General features: G+C 43.0%; 1 protein-coding gene across 1 annotated transcript; it reads right to left on the bottom strand.

The window, feature by feature from the left end:
• Window positions 1–5474: 5474 nt before the first annotated feature.
• Window positions 5475–12824, bottom strand: metrnla (meteorin like, glial cell differentiation regulator a). The gene is made up of 4 exons (XM_074695846.1): window positions 12445–12824; window positions 10403–10767; window positions 6378–6437; window positions 5475–6292 (listed from the first exon to the last, which is right to left on the bottom strand). Exons 1-4 carry the CDS (start codon window positions 12540–12542, stop codon window positions 5979–5981), a joined length of 837 nt encoding a protein of 278 aa, XP_074551947.1. The 5' UTR covers window positions 12543–12824; the 3' UTR covers window positions 5475–5978.
• Window positions 12825–14710: the final 1886 nt, after the last annotated feature.

Raw genomic sequence — 14710 nt, 5'->3', positions numbered from 1 at the left:
AAGATTTTGTATCCTATTGAGCTGTAGTATTTGTAGTTTTAATGTTTCTCTCTGTAGTTTTGTTTCTGAATCTCCGAGATGTGCCTGTCTCTTTCGAAGGTCGCAATGAAGCATCAGAACATTGTGAGCTATGACTTGTTTTTTTACAATTTAACTCAAACATAAACATGTGATGACACAGACTTAAAATGACACAGATTTAAAATCAGAGATTAAACTCTGACATTTGTCAAAATAAAGTCCAAACACGAGTCCACAGTTCACCTGAATCTGATTTTAAAGGTTCAGATCCTTAGAGCGCTCTCCAGACCTCTGAACTCATTCATAGCATTCAAGTTATCCTCAAAGTAAGTTTTTATGAATAACTCCACAGCCTATCTTCAATCCCATCAGCTCCACAGATTCACACAGCAAAAACTGAAGTGTCTCATTGGACATAATATGAGACACATTGACCTGACAAGTCCAGAAAAAATATCTTAATCAAGATACTTGAAGACCAAAATGACACTTGAAATGCTTGTAGAGTCAAAGAAAAAGTCTGTAAATTGGGTTGGAAAATGTACTTGTTAAGTTTCTTTAAATCCAAAAAAGGTTTCAATTCAAGAAACTTAAAAAAAATACATTTTTCTATTTTTTGTCTTACCTCATTGGTGGATCTTTAAGCAATTTTTTGTCTTTCAATAACTATAAATAAGATGTTTTTCTGGATAAGTCAGGTGAATTTGGCTCAGAGTGCTTCTCTCTGCTACGTGCTTGTATGCATCAAATTTAAGCTCTAAAAACCACAATTTCTGTATTATTTTGACTATAGAAAATAATCAGATGAAACAAAATATACTGTTTATCACAGACTACTTTGGGTCAAAGTTAACAAGAACATTTGTTTTGAAAGGGATTAATATTTTCAAACAGACAAGAAAATCAATACCTATATTGCATTCCTGATCAAAAGTGACTGTGAACATTTTTATTTATGTACAAAGAAATATCCCAAAGCACACTTAAAAAATGTACAGTTTTCCAAAATCCATCTCTTTATACATTAAAGAGCAACTACAAGAACAATTATATGATTATCATCAGTCTATCAGATATGTTTTTCCAGATAAAAACTGATTTTCTCTGGCTTTCTTTAACAAAATAAACAGGCAGTGATCAGGGAGATTTAGGGCATGTGGGTTGGACTTTTAGATGAGAGGCAGATCTGTGTCGTCTTCTGCTTCTGACACTTCCTCCTCTAACTTATCTTTCCTCATCATCACTTTAATGATCAAATGTATAATCAAGAGCCAAACTTAGGGTATCTCAACCTGATGTGATGCTGTCTTACAACGAATGGGAGAGCAAGTGTCTCAAAAAGCATTACTGTATATTTTTTTAAAAAGTTATTTTTTGGGGCTTTTTATGCCTTTAATGATAGAGGAGAGGACAGTGGATAGAGTAGGAAAGGAGGCAAGAGAAGGAAGTGACATGCAGGTCACGGCCTGGATTCGAAACCCAGGCCAGGGCGAACCTCATGGGGCACGACCTAAATCGCTAGGCTATCTGCACCCCACGTTACTGAATTTTTAAAGCTACATGAAAAAAATTACTCAAACTGAATCAAAGAAATATTAAAACCATGTTGCCACTGCCTGTAAAACTGTGAGACTGTGTGTGTGTGTGTGTGTGTGTGTTTGTGTGTGTGTGTGTGTGTGTGTGTGTGTGTGTGTGGTGTCAGCAGAGTCAACACATTCCCAACATTCCAGGACTTCCCAGAGATGCATTAAATATTAGCCACTGCCCTGAGCTCACAGGCCTCCTCTCTTTGCCGGGGTCTGACTGCTCTTTGACTCCACTGCCCTCTCTTTACCGAGTGACTGTGCACTTTGCAGAGGGCAGTTTTCAACAGGGCCTCCATTTTTTCTTTCTCTGTTTTAATTCCACCCACGAGATGACAAAGCAGTGACTCCAAGCTGAATCACACTGACAGCACAAAGACTCCACATAGCCTACTCTGGTCTGGTTCAGACTGGTCCTCTTCAACTGGTAGTACAACTAAAAGTGACCTCACCCCTGAAGTTGCATCAGATTTCACATGTATTTAGCAACAGAATGATATTTGAAAGACACACCCAGTGACATTCAATCAGAGTTACCCTGATGATTTAAAAAAAGACTAGTCTCATCTCTGACACTTTTAATTAATTAGGAAAAATAACCTCATTGAACCTGGGCATGTTGGCCTCCTCCATCGACCATTGTCACTAGCGTCAGATCTCTTATGCTGCGGCCACACCGGACGCAAATTGGCGAATTTAAACATGCGTCACACCTGAAGCTGGCCGCTGCGCAGGCAGAGTAGAGAGCCCGCTCATTATAGATCGATACAGATAGCTTCAAAATAAGTTGGCAATACTTAATGTATGCACATATTCATATCTCAACAAACCTCCACACTCAATCCCTGAGGGGTCTGCTGCCTCTCCCTGGTAATCCACCTCCACTGGCCCTGCCTGGCTGTTCCCTGCAACCTCATCCTCAAGCCCCCGACTGCACAGATTATTATTCCTCCATCTTTCGGCAGGGTTGGAGTCGAAGCAGGTGGTGTCATCAAATCAATGACGACAGGGGGGGAATGTCATCCTTGATGGGCTGCTACGGCACAGCCTCACGGGAATTTGTGTCGAAAGTTCAATATTTTCAATTCGAGCGTAGCGGCGTCTGATGCCCTTAACGCGCAGACGCTCCACACAAGCCGCACCAAGCGCGTCCAACGTGCTGTCCAGGTGCGAATCTGTGTCCAAACGCGTCTTTGCACTGACTTTCTATATAATCTCGACACCAATTTTCGTCTGGTGAGGCCGTACCATTAGACTCTGCAACAATAGGGTAAGTGGAGCATGTTTGGGCTTTCTGAAGCACTTTTTGTCCCCTTATCAACTGTTGTGTTAGATGTGAACAAATTTGTCTTACATGAGGTTTTGAATTTGTCTGTTTCCACTGAAAATGCTGGCTCACTGTTTAGACGGCAACAGTGTTGAGAAGAGAAGAAACAACTTTTTTATTGACTTATGACTTGTTTTACAAAGCATTGGGTGTATCAAATAGTAGGGTGGAAAGAGGTGGTATTTCAGGAGGTGGCACTTTGAGTTTATTTCTGCAGACTTACCTGAAGACCCTGTGCATCTGCCAGCAGCAGCTTAGAGGAAGGAACTGTGTCCACAGGGACAGATGCACCCACCTACTTGTCCTGCTGGTCTCTTGGTCTTACAGCCAAAGTGAAAAGGTTCACAGTAAAGCCTGGTCACCATAGAAACTCTGTTTGCATTTCCCAGTGAGCAATTTGGGGACTGCGTGCTTTCAGCTGGAATTCAGACATTCAATTCACGAGGCTGTCTGGAGGAGCAATTGTCTATGTGGGGCAACTTATTGAAAGACCTTCTAGGTACGTTTCCGTTTAAGTGAAAAGGCAGACAAAAGGAGGTTTGGCCATGAGCTGGATGTCATCTGAACGGGCCTGGTTGGCAGGTTCATCATCTGGTGGGGTCAGCTTAGAGCTCAAATACCTTGATTGGTTCCTTGTGTTTATCCAAGGTGTTGAAAATGGAAGGGCCTTCATTAAAACAGGGAGCCTGAGCAGAACTGTACACGCCAATCAAAATTTGGAGTGTGGTCGGAGAGTGCTTCTCTCTGCTGCGTGCCCAGTCACAGGGCTGTATTCAGGTCTGTCTTCAGTCGTCTCTCTCATACCAGGCTGCTGCGCTGGAACAAAGGGGCCTTTCACATTGACCTTGACACACGGCCACCCCCATCACCACAGGAACCAACGCAGAGGAATCCACTCCAACTCTCTGATATCAATCTCTCTGTGCGCCTGGCAGACAGGCCCGGCTCGAGGCTGAGGTGAACCTTGGAGTAGCTAATGCACATCATATGAGCGGGTTTTTTATTTCAACAGAGAGTACAGAAAAAAACCTGCTGGCTTTTTGCTATGAGTCTTGAATCTGATTTAAAAAAAAAACACCCTTAGCTTTTCCAAAAATGTAAAATATGAACTTAGAATATACAGTGTTATTGTTTGGAAATAAAGAAGCAGCGGCACTAGCCCTTGGTTGGACCTGAGATTTCAAACAGTGAGACTGAGGTTTCCCTACAGTGCTGTATTCTTTTTAAATGTAGATGCTGACAAACAGGCTTTAAAAACACAAAATGACAAAAAATATAAAAGAAACAAAAGCTCTGTTTAACAAGGCCACAAATGACTAATGTGTGGCTTGAATCATGACAATAAATCAAAGCATAAAGTGATTAATCTGATGTTAATCCAGCAAACATTTCAACACTTTCCTCCACATGCTGACTGCCTTAATGTCAGTGGTGAACCTGTCCATCACATTGATACCAACATGTTGGACTCGTCTTTATGAAATAATAGGATTTAATGGATTCGGACTGCACTTTGTGGCTTATCGGCGGCCAGTCTTCTCGGAAGGCCTTCCGCAATATTTTGTGGAAAGTGCGTCTGTGGTTATTTTAAGCCGTTAAAAAAACATTGTAATGTCAGGCAATGATGTTTGACAAGAAGGCCTGGCTCACAGGCAGAACAGTTCCTCACAGAAGTACTCAGTGGGGCGAAGGCCAGGACTCGACCAAACCGAATACATCAGACTCCTGCTCTTAGACCTGGCTCTGTACACAGAAGTGCAGGCTTACTGGAAACAAGAGCCTTCCCAAAACTGTGTCCGCAAAGTTGGAAGCAAAGATCTACTTTGAATGTCTTTAGTTTCTGTAACATCCAGATGTAACTTAACTGGAACTGTTGGACCTGGACCAAACCCTGAAATTAAAAACCCAAGACCTTTGCCCATCCTCCAAGAAATTTAAAAACAGACACAATGATTTCTGATATTTTCCTTGAATGATTCACCACTCAACACAGTCCTTTCCACTGCTCCATCATCCCTCACTCCTTAATGAGTAGGGAGGATGAAGCCACGCAGAAAGAAGTGACTTGTGGCAAAGATGGTGTCCAATGTTATTGCTGTATTTGAGGTCACAGCCTTTGAAACCTGACTTATTTGGAGTCGAGCTTTGTTTAATTACCTTTACTGAATTAAATTGTATTGGGGACCATGAAAAAAAAAGTTACCCTGCAAGATTTTTCCAAATTAAATTCATGAATTATCTTTTTCTAGCTTTAGTCCCTTGGCAGATATCCATAAGACAAAAACTTTGATCTGTTCTCAGAATTAACAAACCCATATGCTTCTCTAAGGAAGTACCACAAATTTAAATTGAACTTAATATAAGTTGGCAGTAGGAATGAGTCCTTTAGTTATTTATAAGGAGGTAATTTTGGCATTTCAGAGCTAATACAAAGATAAAACTGAAAGAAATATTACATAAGGTCTTTTTCACCCACATCAGACAGAGACTGTTAGACAGAATAAAAGCTTTTATTCTCAAGAGCAGAAAAAAAATACTTTTTTTGGTTTTATTTTCCAAACAACTGTAAAGCCTGAAAAAACTCATGACCCCAGGCGATCAATTGTGGTTCTTTTTTTTTTTAACAAAATAAACATCAAAGGCTTTCACATTTTACATTTCCATCATAAGAAATATCTTCAAAACTGTACATCGAGCTTTTATTTCTTTTTTCTTTACAAAGCACAAAGAGTTTCAAAATATACATCGTTCATTCACATTTTATACACATTAAACTCATGAAAGGTCTGCTACATTTGTAACCTGGGAGTTCCACGTCTGCGAGTCAGGCAGTCCGAACACATTCCATGTTGCATCATGTTTGACTTGAGCCAATCCAGCATGCTGCTTGGCAACATTCAGGCGCTCCATTTTTTGTCTCCACTGAGTCACGAGACAGCAGGCAGGAGACAGACTCAGTCTGCCACAAGGTCAGTCTGTCAGTCCCCTCCTTTTCAGCATAGAAACTTGAATCACCTCCTCTTCATGATGTGGAGGTCTTGTCAAACTCAGTCTGTGTCCACCTGGCAAGGATTTGTGCCCTGCTGCTGCGCCTCGTGGTAAAGTCGCAGGAAGTCTTTGTAGCGAGGAGCGCAGCCCATCCAGGCCTCCCCAAACCTTATTGTCCCCATAAAGAGGAACTCCCCGTCTCCCGACCTCACCCCACAATGAGGCGGCATCTTAGTGTGTCCAGTCCACCTCCGTACCCTCACACCCCCAGATACAAAGACCTGGGTCTTCTGTCTGTAGAGGCGGCTGATCTCTACCTCAACAGTTGAGTGCTCCTCTCCCTGCTCCACCTTCTTAATGGTGCCCCGTGCAACTGAAACAGAATAGAGACACCGATCAGATTTCTGCACATCATACAGCATTTCTTCAGAATTCCTTCAGACAAAGTTCTAACTCACCAAAGTCACTGGTGCACACTGCTAGAAGCATTTCAGCATCAGTGCAGGGCTGACAGGGAGCTGTGTGGAAAAATAAAGAGAGGGTTACTTTCAAGCCAGAGTTAGGTATGGCATTACAATTAATCCATAGTTTCTTTTGTGCTCCTGGTTTACAAAATGATCACACATCTTGTTAACTTTTCCGCAACCTCCGTGTGGTGCCTCCAACACAAACAGAGAACTGTGGTGGAGTCAGCCAAACACACTCACACACACTCAAAATCCAATTTGGGGTCACAGTAATTTCCCTCCCAACAGATGATTATTTATTTACAAAGCCGGCAGCACGACTCAGCTGTCGTGAACTCGGGGTTTTAACACCAAGCAGAGCTGCCGGGTGTGCTGCTGCTGGCAAAGATTGTCACCTCTTGTTTCAAAGGTTCTGATGTTACCAAGGCTGCTCTGTGAGGTTCCCTGCCACGAGAGGAACCACATGGCACCCCATGACAAACAAAGACCAGATGAAAAGGATGAGGGGGGAGCCCAAAGGCCAAATCTATGACCTGAGCTCTGTTAGCATCTCTGAAGGCTTGATGGGGCTATAACAGCTCAAAGGTTTTAAACTAAGACATCAAGTAGAAATCTTTTCAGAAAGATAACGTTATCTCCTTATGTTTGAACAATAAGATCCCAACCTGAGGGCAAATAGTTGGGAGTAAAAAAAGTGAAACAGCCGTGCTTTAAGAGCCCACTTCAGGCTATGTTTCATCTCTGACTGGGGGGAAGCAGCAGCTCAGCCTGCCCGCCTCCAGACTTTTTTACAGCAGGAGAAAGGGCCCTGAATGAGAGTCGTCAAGTCGATGATTAGTTGACTCAGGTGGTCTTGTGGCTAGCTGGACCAGAACGCCTTTATTAGCCTTAGATCTGCTGTGGTTTAGAGGCAGAGTGGCACACAGGTGGGTGGAGAGTGGAGAAAGGGGTGTTGAATCAGCAGAAGAAGATGATTAAAAGTGTTAACAAAGGGTGGGCAAGTACGAGTATCTGGTATCAGGCTGATATAAGGCTTTTTCAAGGTATCGGTACTTGCGATGGCTGCCAATACTCAAGGCAAAGAAAATCTTAAATCGAGTAAGTCCTTGTTGGGGTTTGACACCACGGCAAATGTGCGTGTCTTGTTCAGACAACATGAATGAACCAGGAAGAGTTAACAGTTAAACTGTTTTATTTTGCACTTCAGTTTATTTTTAAAAAAAATCTAAAACTCTGACAGTCAGTTTTATTTTGCTTTTTTTGTGAATTTGTTAAAAACAAATCTTAAAGTGATACTCCGGGATGGAACAAGTTGGGTCCTATCACAAGGTTTAGGGCAGAAATTACCCCTACAGCAGTGTTTTTGTGCAGCAGAAGCCCAGGGCGCTCGCACCAAACACCCCCTCCCTGCTCCTCTGCCGGTTTCCTCTGCACTCAGACGGGGCCAATTTTTACTTGACCAAAAACACAAATAAACGGACTCCCACCGAAAAAATCTGATATCGGTCTTCATTCACGCATTATTAAGAGAATTTTCAGCGCGTTACTTTCACACAAAAACACCGCTAAATAAGGCTCTAGCTCTCATCGTGTCTCTTTGTCCTGGCAGACTACCTGCATTTGTTTCTATCTGGCACGCCGTGCGCACGGACTGATACACTAAGCGGCGAGCGCCTCGTAGCCAGCTGTGGCTCTGCAGCGGAGGTAGCGCCGTTTTACGACACGATGAGAACTAGAGCCTTATTTAGCTGTGTTTTTGTGTGAAAGTAACGCGCTGAAAATTTTCTAAATAAAGCGTGAATGCAGACCGATATCAGATTTTTTCGGTGGGAGTCCATTTATTTGTGTTTTTGCTCAAGAAAAAAATTGGCCCCGTCTGAGTGCAGAGGAAACCTGCAGAGGAGCAGGGAGGGGGTGTTTGGTGCGTGCGCCCTGGGCTTCTGCTGCACAAAATCACTGCTGTAGGGGTAATTTCTGCCCTAAACCTTGTGAAAGGACCCAACTTGTTCCATCCCGGAGTATTACTTTAAACTCAGAGAGAATTGTTTCTGTTTTATTGTGAAGAACTAGTGGTATTGTTACTCCGTATCAGTGAGTACTCAAGAGGGAGCACTGGTACTGGTAGTGGCCTTAAAAAAAGTGGCATCAAACATCATTGGTGTTAACTCAGGTGGAATCTGTGTTTAGCAGCGTATTCTTAGAGCACTATTTAGTTTATAAGTCTAGAAACAAAGATGTGAGTCCTGTCTGTAGAGAAGCAGAGCAGGAGCTGTTTTTAGCCTCCTTGCCTAAAGCCGAATGTCAAAAGGTGAGGCACAGGCATGTCTTAGGTCAGCTTGTGTAGCAACACGAGGTGCTGCGGCATCACTGTGGAGATCAGAGGTCAAAGTGCCACGAGCTCGGACTGCTTTAGAACAGCTGGAGAGTGGAGAGACTTCAGAGCGGACAACCTCGCCCCACGGCCGAGAGCAGAGTGCAAAAGCCCTTTGAAGTGAGCCTGTGTGCTGCCTTAGCATCAGACAGAGAAGGGCTGGATTTCCTTTGCTCTAAAGCAGAGCAGGGCTCACATATCAGACATGAAAAAGAACCGCAGGAATGGGCTTAGAGCCGAGTCAGCATCTCTCCCTCTCTGGCTCGTGCGCGTTCAGCTCTGCTCTGATCAGAACCACTTCACAAGGGCGGGGAAGGATGAGGGATGGGATGCGTGGTAAACAAGGAGGGGCACACTGCAGCGTCCCTGCAACATCTGGGTCCTGATACATTCCTCTGTAATGGAGCACGACTCACTAATGCTGCTCGGCACAGACGAAACCCACTTCAAACAGCCAGGAAGGAGGGAGAGGGAGGATATGTGAAGGGGAGAGGAACGAAAAAGGAAAATACTACAATGATAAATTGTCAGGAAAGAAATTAAGAGTTAGGAAATAGTGAGATGGAGGGGAAGAAAGAGGTGTGTGATTTAACTGAGCTGAAAGGCATGGAGAGGGAGTTGAGGAAAAATAAGCCTATATGCTGCGAGAAGGTCCTCCCAACATCTGGCTGGAGACACATTCCAGCTTGACGGTGAGCAACTCAATCCCAGCACAGCGGGTCAGAGAGAGGAGGAAGAAAAGGAAGAAAGGAGGAAAAAAAGATTAAAAGAAGCAAAGGAGCAATCAATCCAAGAGGCCGGGCTTCAGATGACACGAGACCACTGTCTTTGTGAATCATCCCAGTGCTATCTCAGGCCACATCACAAGAGCAGATTATACTACAGAGCTACACGCTAATGTGGTCAAAACATCGCCATGCTCGCTCCTCTCCACTTTTAACCCTCTCCCTCTTTCTCTCCACTGTGCCAGATAATGACGCAGGATGTGGAAATGTGAGCCAAGAGAGCCGTAAAAACAGATGTGGACCTGATACTGCTTTTATTTTGCTTGGGGTGGAAAAAAACACAGTTGCTTGCACAGTTACGCAGCTTGAAACCGTGCAGGTTTGGCAGGTACGCAGCATGAAAACAGACAGCTGTTTTTCAATGGAGGCCCTCTGTGTTTGGCCGTGCCCCTCCACACACAAGCCCTCCAACCAAAAGAAATAAATAAAAAACAATTACAGTTTAGAGAAAAGTAAGATCAAATGTGGATAGCTGAGCTCAAAGAGCTCAAATATGAACAATTTATCCTGAAACAACATTCCACAAAGTCCATTAAGCTTTAAAGGCTTCAGATTTCCTTTTTTTGTATCCAAACCAAAATTCACAGACAAAGCTCGCAGAAAACTGGACACAGGCTTCATTTTTTGCAGTTTTCTGGAGAAGATGTTGAGTTTCCTACTATTACACTCCAACTTAATTAAAGTTTCCACCAGCAGATGGCTGCATTCAGTCCAGATCACACACCACAGGGACAGAGCATGAAGCCAGCCAGTCCTCAGGGAAATGAAAGAAAAGCAAGTCTCCAGCACTTCTCATGAAGACCAACAGGTTCATCTCAAACTCTCTCCCATAAGAGGATAAAAACAGGGATGTATCTTACCGCTTAATTCGCTGACCAGCTCGTACTGAAACGCCGTTATCCTGCGGCTGATGTCCATGTGCGGGACGGCCTCGATAAAGAGCGCCCCCTCCCGGATACTGAAGCACTGCACCTTGCCCTGAGCTTGCTCATCTTCGCGCAGCAGTAACCGTAGCTGCCCGTTACGGTCCAGGTAGATGTTGGTGCCTCTTGAGTCCGAGGACGGTTTGATGCAGATGGACAGGCGGGCGGCAGCTGGCGACACCATGTTGGGTCGCAGGTTGACAATGATGGCCCCTGTAGGGTAGAGCCACTCCAGAGAGCCTTGGGAGCAACGTAGGTAGACCTGCTCCACGTCCCTGGTGTGGCCTTCATGGGTCAGACCACTAGGAGTGAAAAAAGAACGAGATGTTAGAAAGGCATTATCAAGCCTGTGAAGTGTATAAAAACAAAAGAATTTCAAGCCTCTTTTAACTTATCCTGAACCTTTTCCTTACTTCACAGTTTAATGAGATTATTTAGTCGCTGATATACAACTTTTCTCATTTATAGTCCAAGGGAAGACCTCTGGCAAACTCTGAGGATATTAGACCACATTCCTCCTCAGGCATTAAGAGCTGTCTGTGCGCAAGACTGGCTGCATGACCAGTCACGAGCCGGAGCAGCCAAAATGACCTCAGCTCCAACACACACTCCCGACACCCCCACCACCCTCACATTGTTCCACCCCGAGCTTTGGCAAAATGCACCTCTGGCAGCCTGCCTTTGGGAAGACTTTGGAAGCAGGAATGGATGAATGGAGGGACACAGGGGCTTCTGGGCAGACAACGGCAGCAACAGTAGCAGGGCCTGCTGCATGCAAGTGCAAATGCAGGTCACGCACCGAACCTCCCTTCCCTTTCAAGCCACCAAAGAGACTGGAAGAGACTTGTCCGGGCAGCACTTCGGACTGTGGCGCCAGCGTGACCAAATGACTCCCTCCAGAACTTAATGCCTGGTCAGGATTTGAAAAACTGCAGTCCGTCAGTCATTCTGTGGCAGAGCCAGAGGCAGGGAGCCATCAGCAGTCTACCAGTGTGCATCATGCCAAGCTAGTGGTTTGACTCCAGGGAGGAGAAACGCCCAGTTTCCTGAAAATGAGATGCTGAAATTCAAATTCGCCGTAGATCTAAAGTAACCCTCTGCACATGCTGAGCATATGTAGCTGAAGCCTCATAACCAGGCTCTCCTCAGCACGCCTCTAATTAAGTCCTCCTTAACTCCATCACTTCTGCATGCAATTACAGCAGATTAGCCAACAGGCTCTCTAATGAACAACAGATTATTGGTGGAGAGCTCAAAGTACTGAAGTACGGTCTTCCCCTCCTGACTTGCTGGTGGATGAAAAACAAAACCACACTATTTGAGGCACAGCTTCTCAAGTGCAAAATAGATTAAAGCAGATGTCTAAAAGGAGGTGAAATTTTCCAGTGGATCTTGCCTGCGGATTCAAAATCTGTTGTGAATAATCCCAACTATTAAATTTAAATAGGCCCGCTCAAAAGGTCTAAAGAAATCTGCAGACCTCTTCTTTCTGCTGAGTCTGTGTGGATGTGAGCCCTTAAAAAGTAACATCTGATGGTGGATGGGGTGTAAAAAGTGTTATATATTGTAAAGTAAGTGTTATTACTAGATAACAGTGACATAGCATGTTCATTTAACCAATAATGAATCAGATTTTATTCAGAACAGTTTTATAAATATGTTAATTTGTGAATTCATAACAACTCAGACCAAAACTGACATTACTGTAGTAGCTATTATTCTTTCCCCTCACTTTTTAAAAAATCTGTAATAACATTGAAAACAAATGCTTATTTTGACAACATAATACTTTTCAATATTGAGAAAAATAGTTTGATTTATGAACGTTTTCTCTGAATTCCGCTGCCTCCTTTCACATCTCCCCGGTCGGAGGGTTTCGGTCATGCTGGTCCTCAGTTTACTTTCAGACTTGGGTCAGAGTCTTTTAAACAAACCGTTTATCCTGATTTTTAATTTTAAAAAAAGATTGAACTCCTCACCTGCCCTTCCAGCTGCACTGGTCGCTTGAGTACTGGCAGAAAGATATCCGAAAGAGCAGGAGAAGAGGCAGCAGGGCTGCCAGCACCGGGGTGAGCATGTTGATCACACAGCTCACTTCTTCGCCTCCTCTCGAGTGAAACTACGATAAAGTCCCGCCGCCGTATTTCCAGCTACATAGTGTTTCCATGAAGCCCCGGTCCGCTCCGAGCTGCTCACCGGGGTTCCCTCTTTAAGTCTCTGAATGTACAAAGAACCAACAGCGCGTTTTCAACCTCTGCCGTTGCGTCCAGTACTGACAGAGCGCCGTAAAATACGGACTAAGCTCCGGTCGACTCTCTCCCTGTTGCTCTGATTGCTCTGTACGTCACACTCCGTCCGTCCACAACAGTTCTTCACTCGTGCTGCGTTCACGTGCAAGGAAGGAAATCAGATTTTCGAACTTCATCATGTAAAACGGTGCTCGTGTTGCGTTCAGGTCACGTTGTCTTATACAAATCAATAGAAGAAAACAAAAGTCTTTATAAACTTTTCAGTTAATCAATTTTTAAATTTCTGTGATAAATATGATTTTATTACTATTGAATTTTTCCAATGTGTTTTCATATAATGAAGTACACACTCTACGGATTTTAATTTTATCTTTTAATTTCTTATAGGAATAAGACTGAATGAGGAATGAGACTGTATGAATGTCTAACAATAACTGTAATAGCAGTTAAATCGCAGAGCCTGGTACAGAACAAATTTTTAACAAAATATTATTTTATATCTTTATCATATTGAAGATTATGTTGTTTTTCGCCCTACCAACTTCATTAATCACATTAATAGTTTTTAAATTCCTTGTTTGGTCATCAGATAAGTTATAATTTTGGGATTCCAAAGAACAATGAGAGAGATAGCAAGATGCAACAAGCAGAAAGAGTTCTGACAGCACCTGAAGCAAACACAAAAGTCAAGCTAAAGTAATAATAGCTATGCATGCTCCTTTTTTGTAACTTTACAAGGCCTGGGTGACTGTTTTACTTCTCAATACCTTGCTCCTGTATTTATATTAATAGTGGTAAAACACAAGGATTTTGATGTAGCAGCCTCCTTTCTTGCACGTATTAAGTATTTAAAGTTGTCCTCCCTAAAGGTAGGAGCCAAGCCAAAAGGTTGATGGTGAAAAGGTGGAAAAATTGAACGAGCAGTTCAGTTGAATGTTTTCACAAGAACATGGATTAAGTAACATGGTTTGAATTTAGCTACAACAACCCAAGCTGTCTCTTTGTTAAACTTAACAAGGCCTGACATTAGAAGACAGCCACTTTAGTATTTAGTAAGCATTAATGTCATGTTTCTAGGTGAATTGGCAATTTACTACCATAATTTGTGCAGCTTTGGGTGCACTTATTTGGAAATTAGTGCTCCAGATAAATGGACATCTGCAAACACACTTTTTATGTACAAGAAAAGTTCACTCTCCCCTATTTCCAGGGACATTGACTGTTATTTATCTTTTAATGACTTCTTGGCTCAAGGGAAGAACTAAAATAGAAATATGTGGTTTGGTTTTCTTGTAACCTCACAATTATCTATAAATATTTGGCCAAAGCAAGAAACTAATTCATAAATGTCATAAGTAAGCATAGCTTTACAGTACACCATGAGAAATTATGGTGTTTCTCTGCCTAAAATATGTAAAATAATTTCAGTGGTTACAAGATTTCAGTTTATTCTGCAATAGTTCGTCTGGGAGATGAGGGGGAATTCGGAAAAATCACATGCCAGGAAACCACATTATGACAGTCCTCGTTTTAAAGAGCCTCTTCAAAACATCATTATTAATTTGATTTAATTACTTCTACAGCTGAGTTGTCCTTTTATGACCTCAGTTTGCCAAGTAAAGTTTGAGGCTTACCCTCCTGCAAGCTCCTTCAAATCCCTGAGACAGGAGCTGCAGGGACTTGCAGAGCGGCAGGGTCCGTTACCTGTGGGCGCATCTGTAAACATTAACTACTCATCACTCCAGTCGAGGATCCTGAGTTATGTTTTTTAATGGAACAAGACATTTGGCATGGAAAAAAAAACCTGTCTGACGAGGAAAACCAGAGCAGTTTGTAACTGCTACTTTTCCTCTCTGGTTTCTTCAGACTTGGAATCAGTTGTTTGATGATGGACGTGTATTTATTACTGACCTGAAAGGCAGGGTGTGTATCTGAACCATATAACCTAAACCAACGACAAATGAGCAGATTGTTGTCAAATATAACTTTACATTCC

This window comes from Halichoeres trimaculatus, unplaced genomic scaffold (assembly GCF_033239565.1).
Source record: "Halichoeres trimaculatus isolate MK-OKI-2021-1 unplaced genomic scaffold, fHalTri1.1 fHalTri1_scaffold_20, whole genome shotgun sequence".
NCBI lineage: Eukaryota > Metazoa > Chordata > Actinopteri > Labriformes > Labridae > Halichoeres > Halichoeres trimaculatus.
Note: the sequence above shows the minus strand (reverse complement) of the source record. Positions and strands in the feature narration are given on the sequence as shown.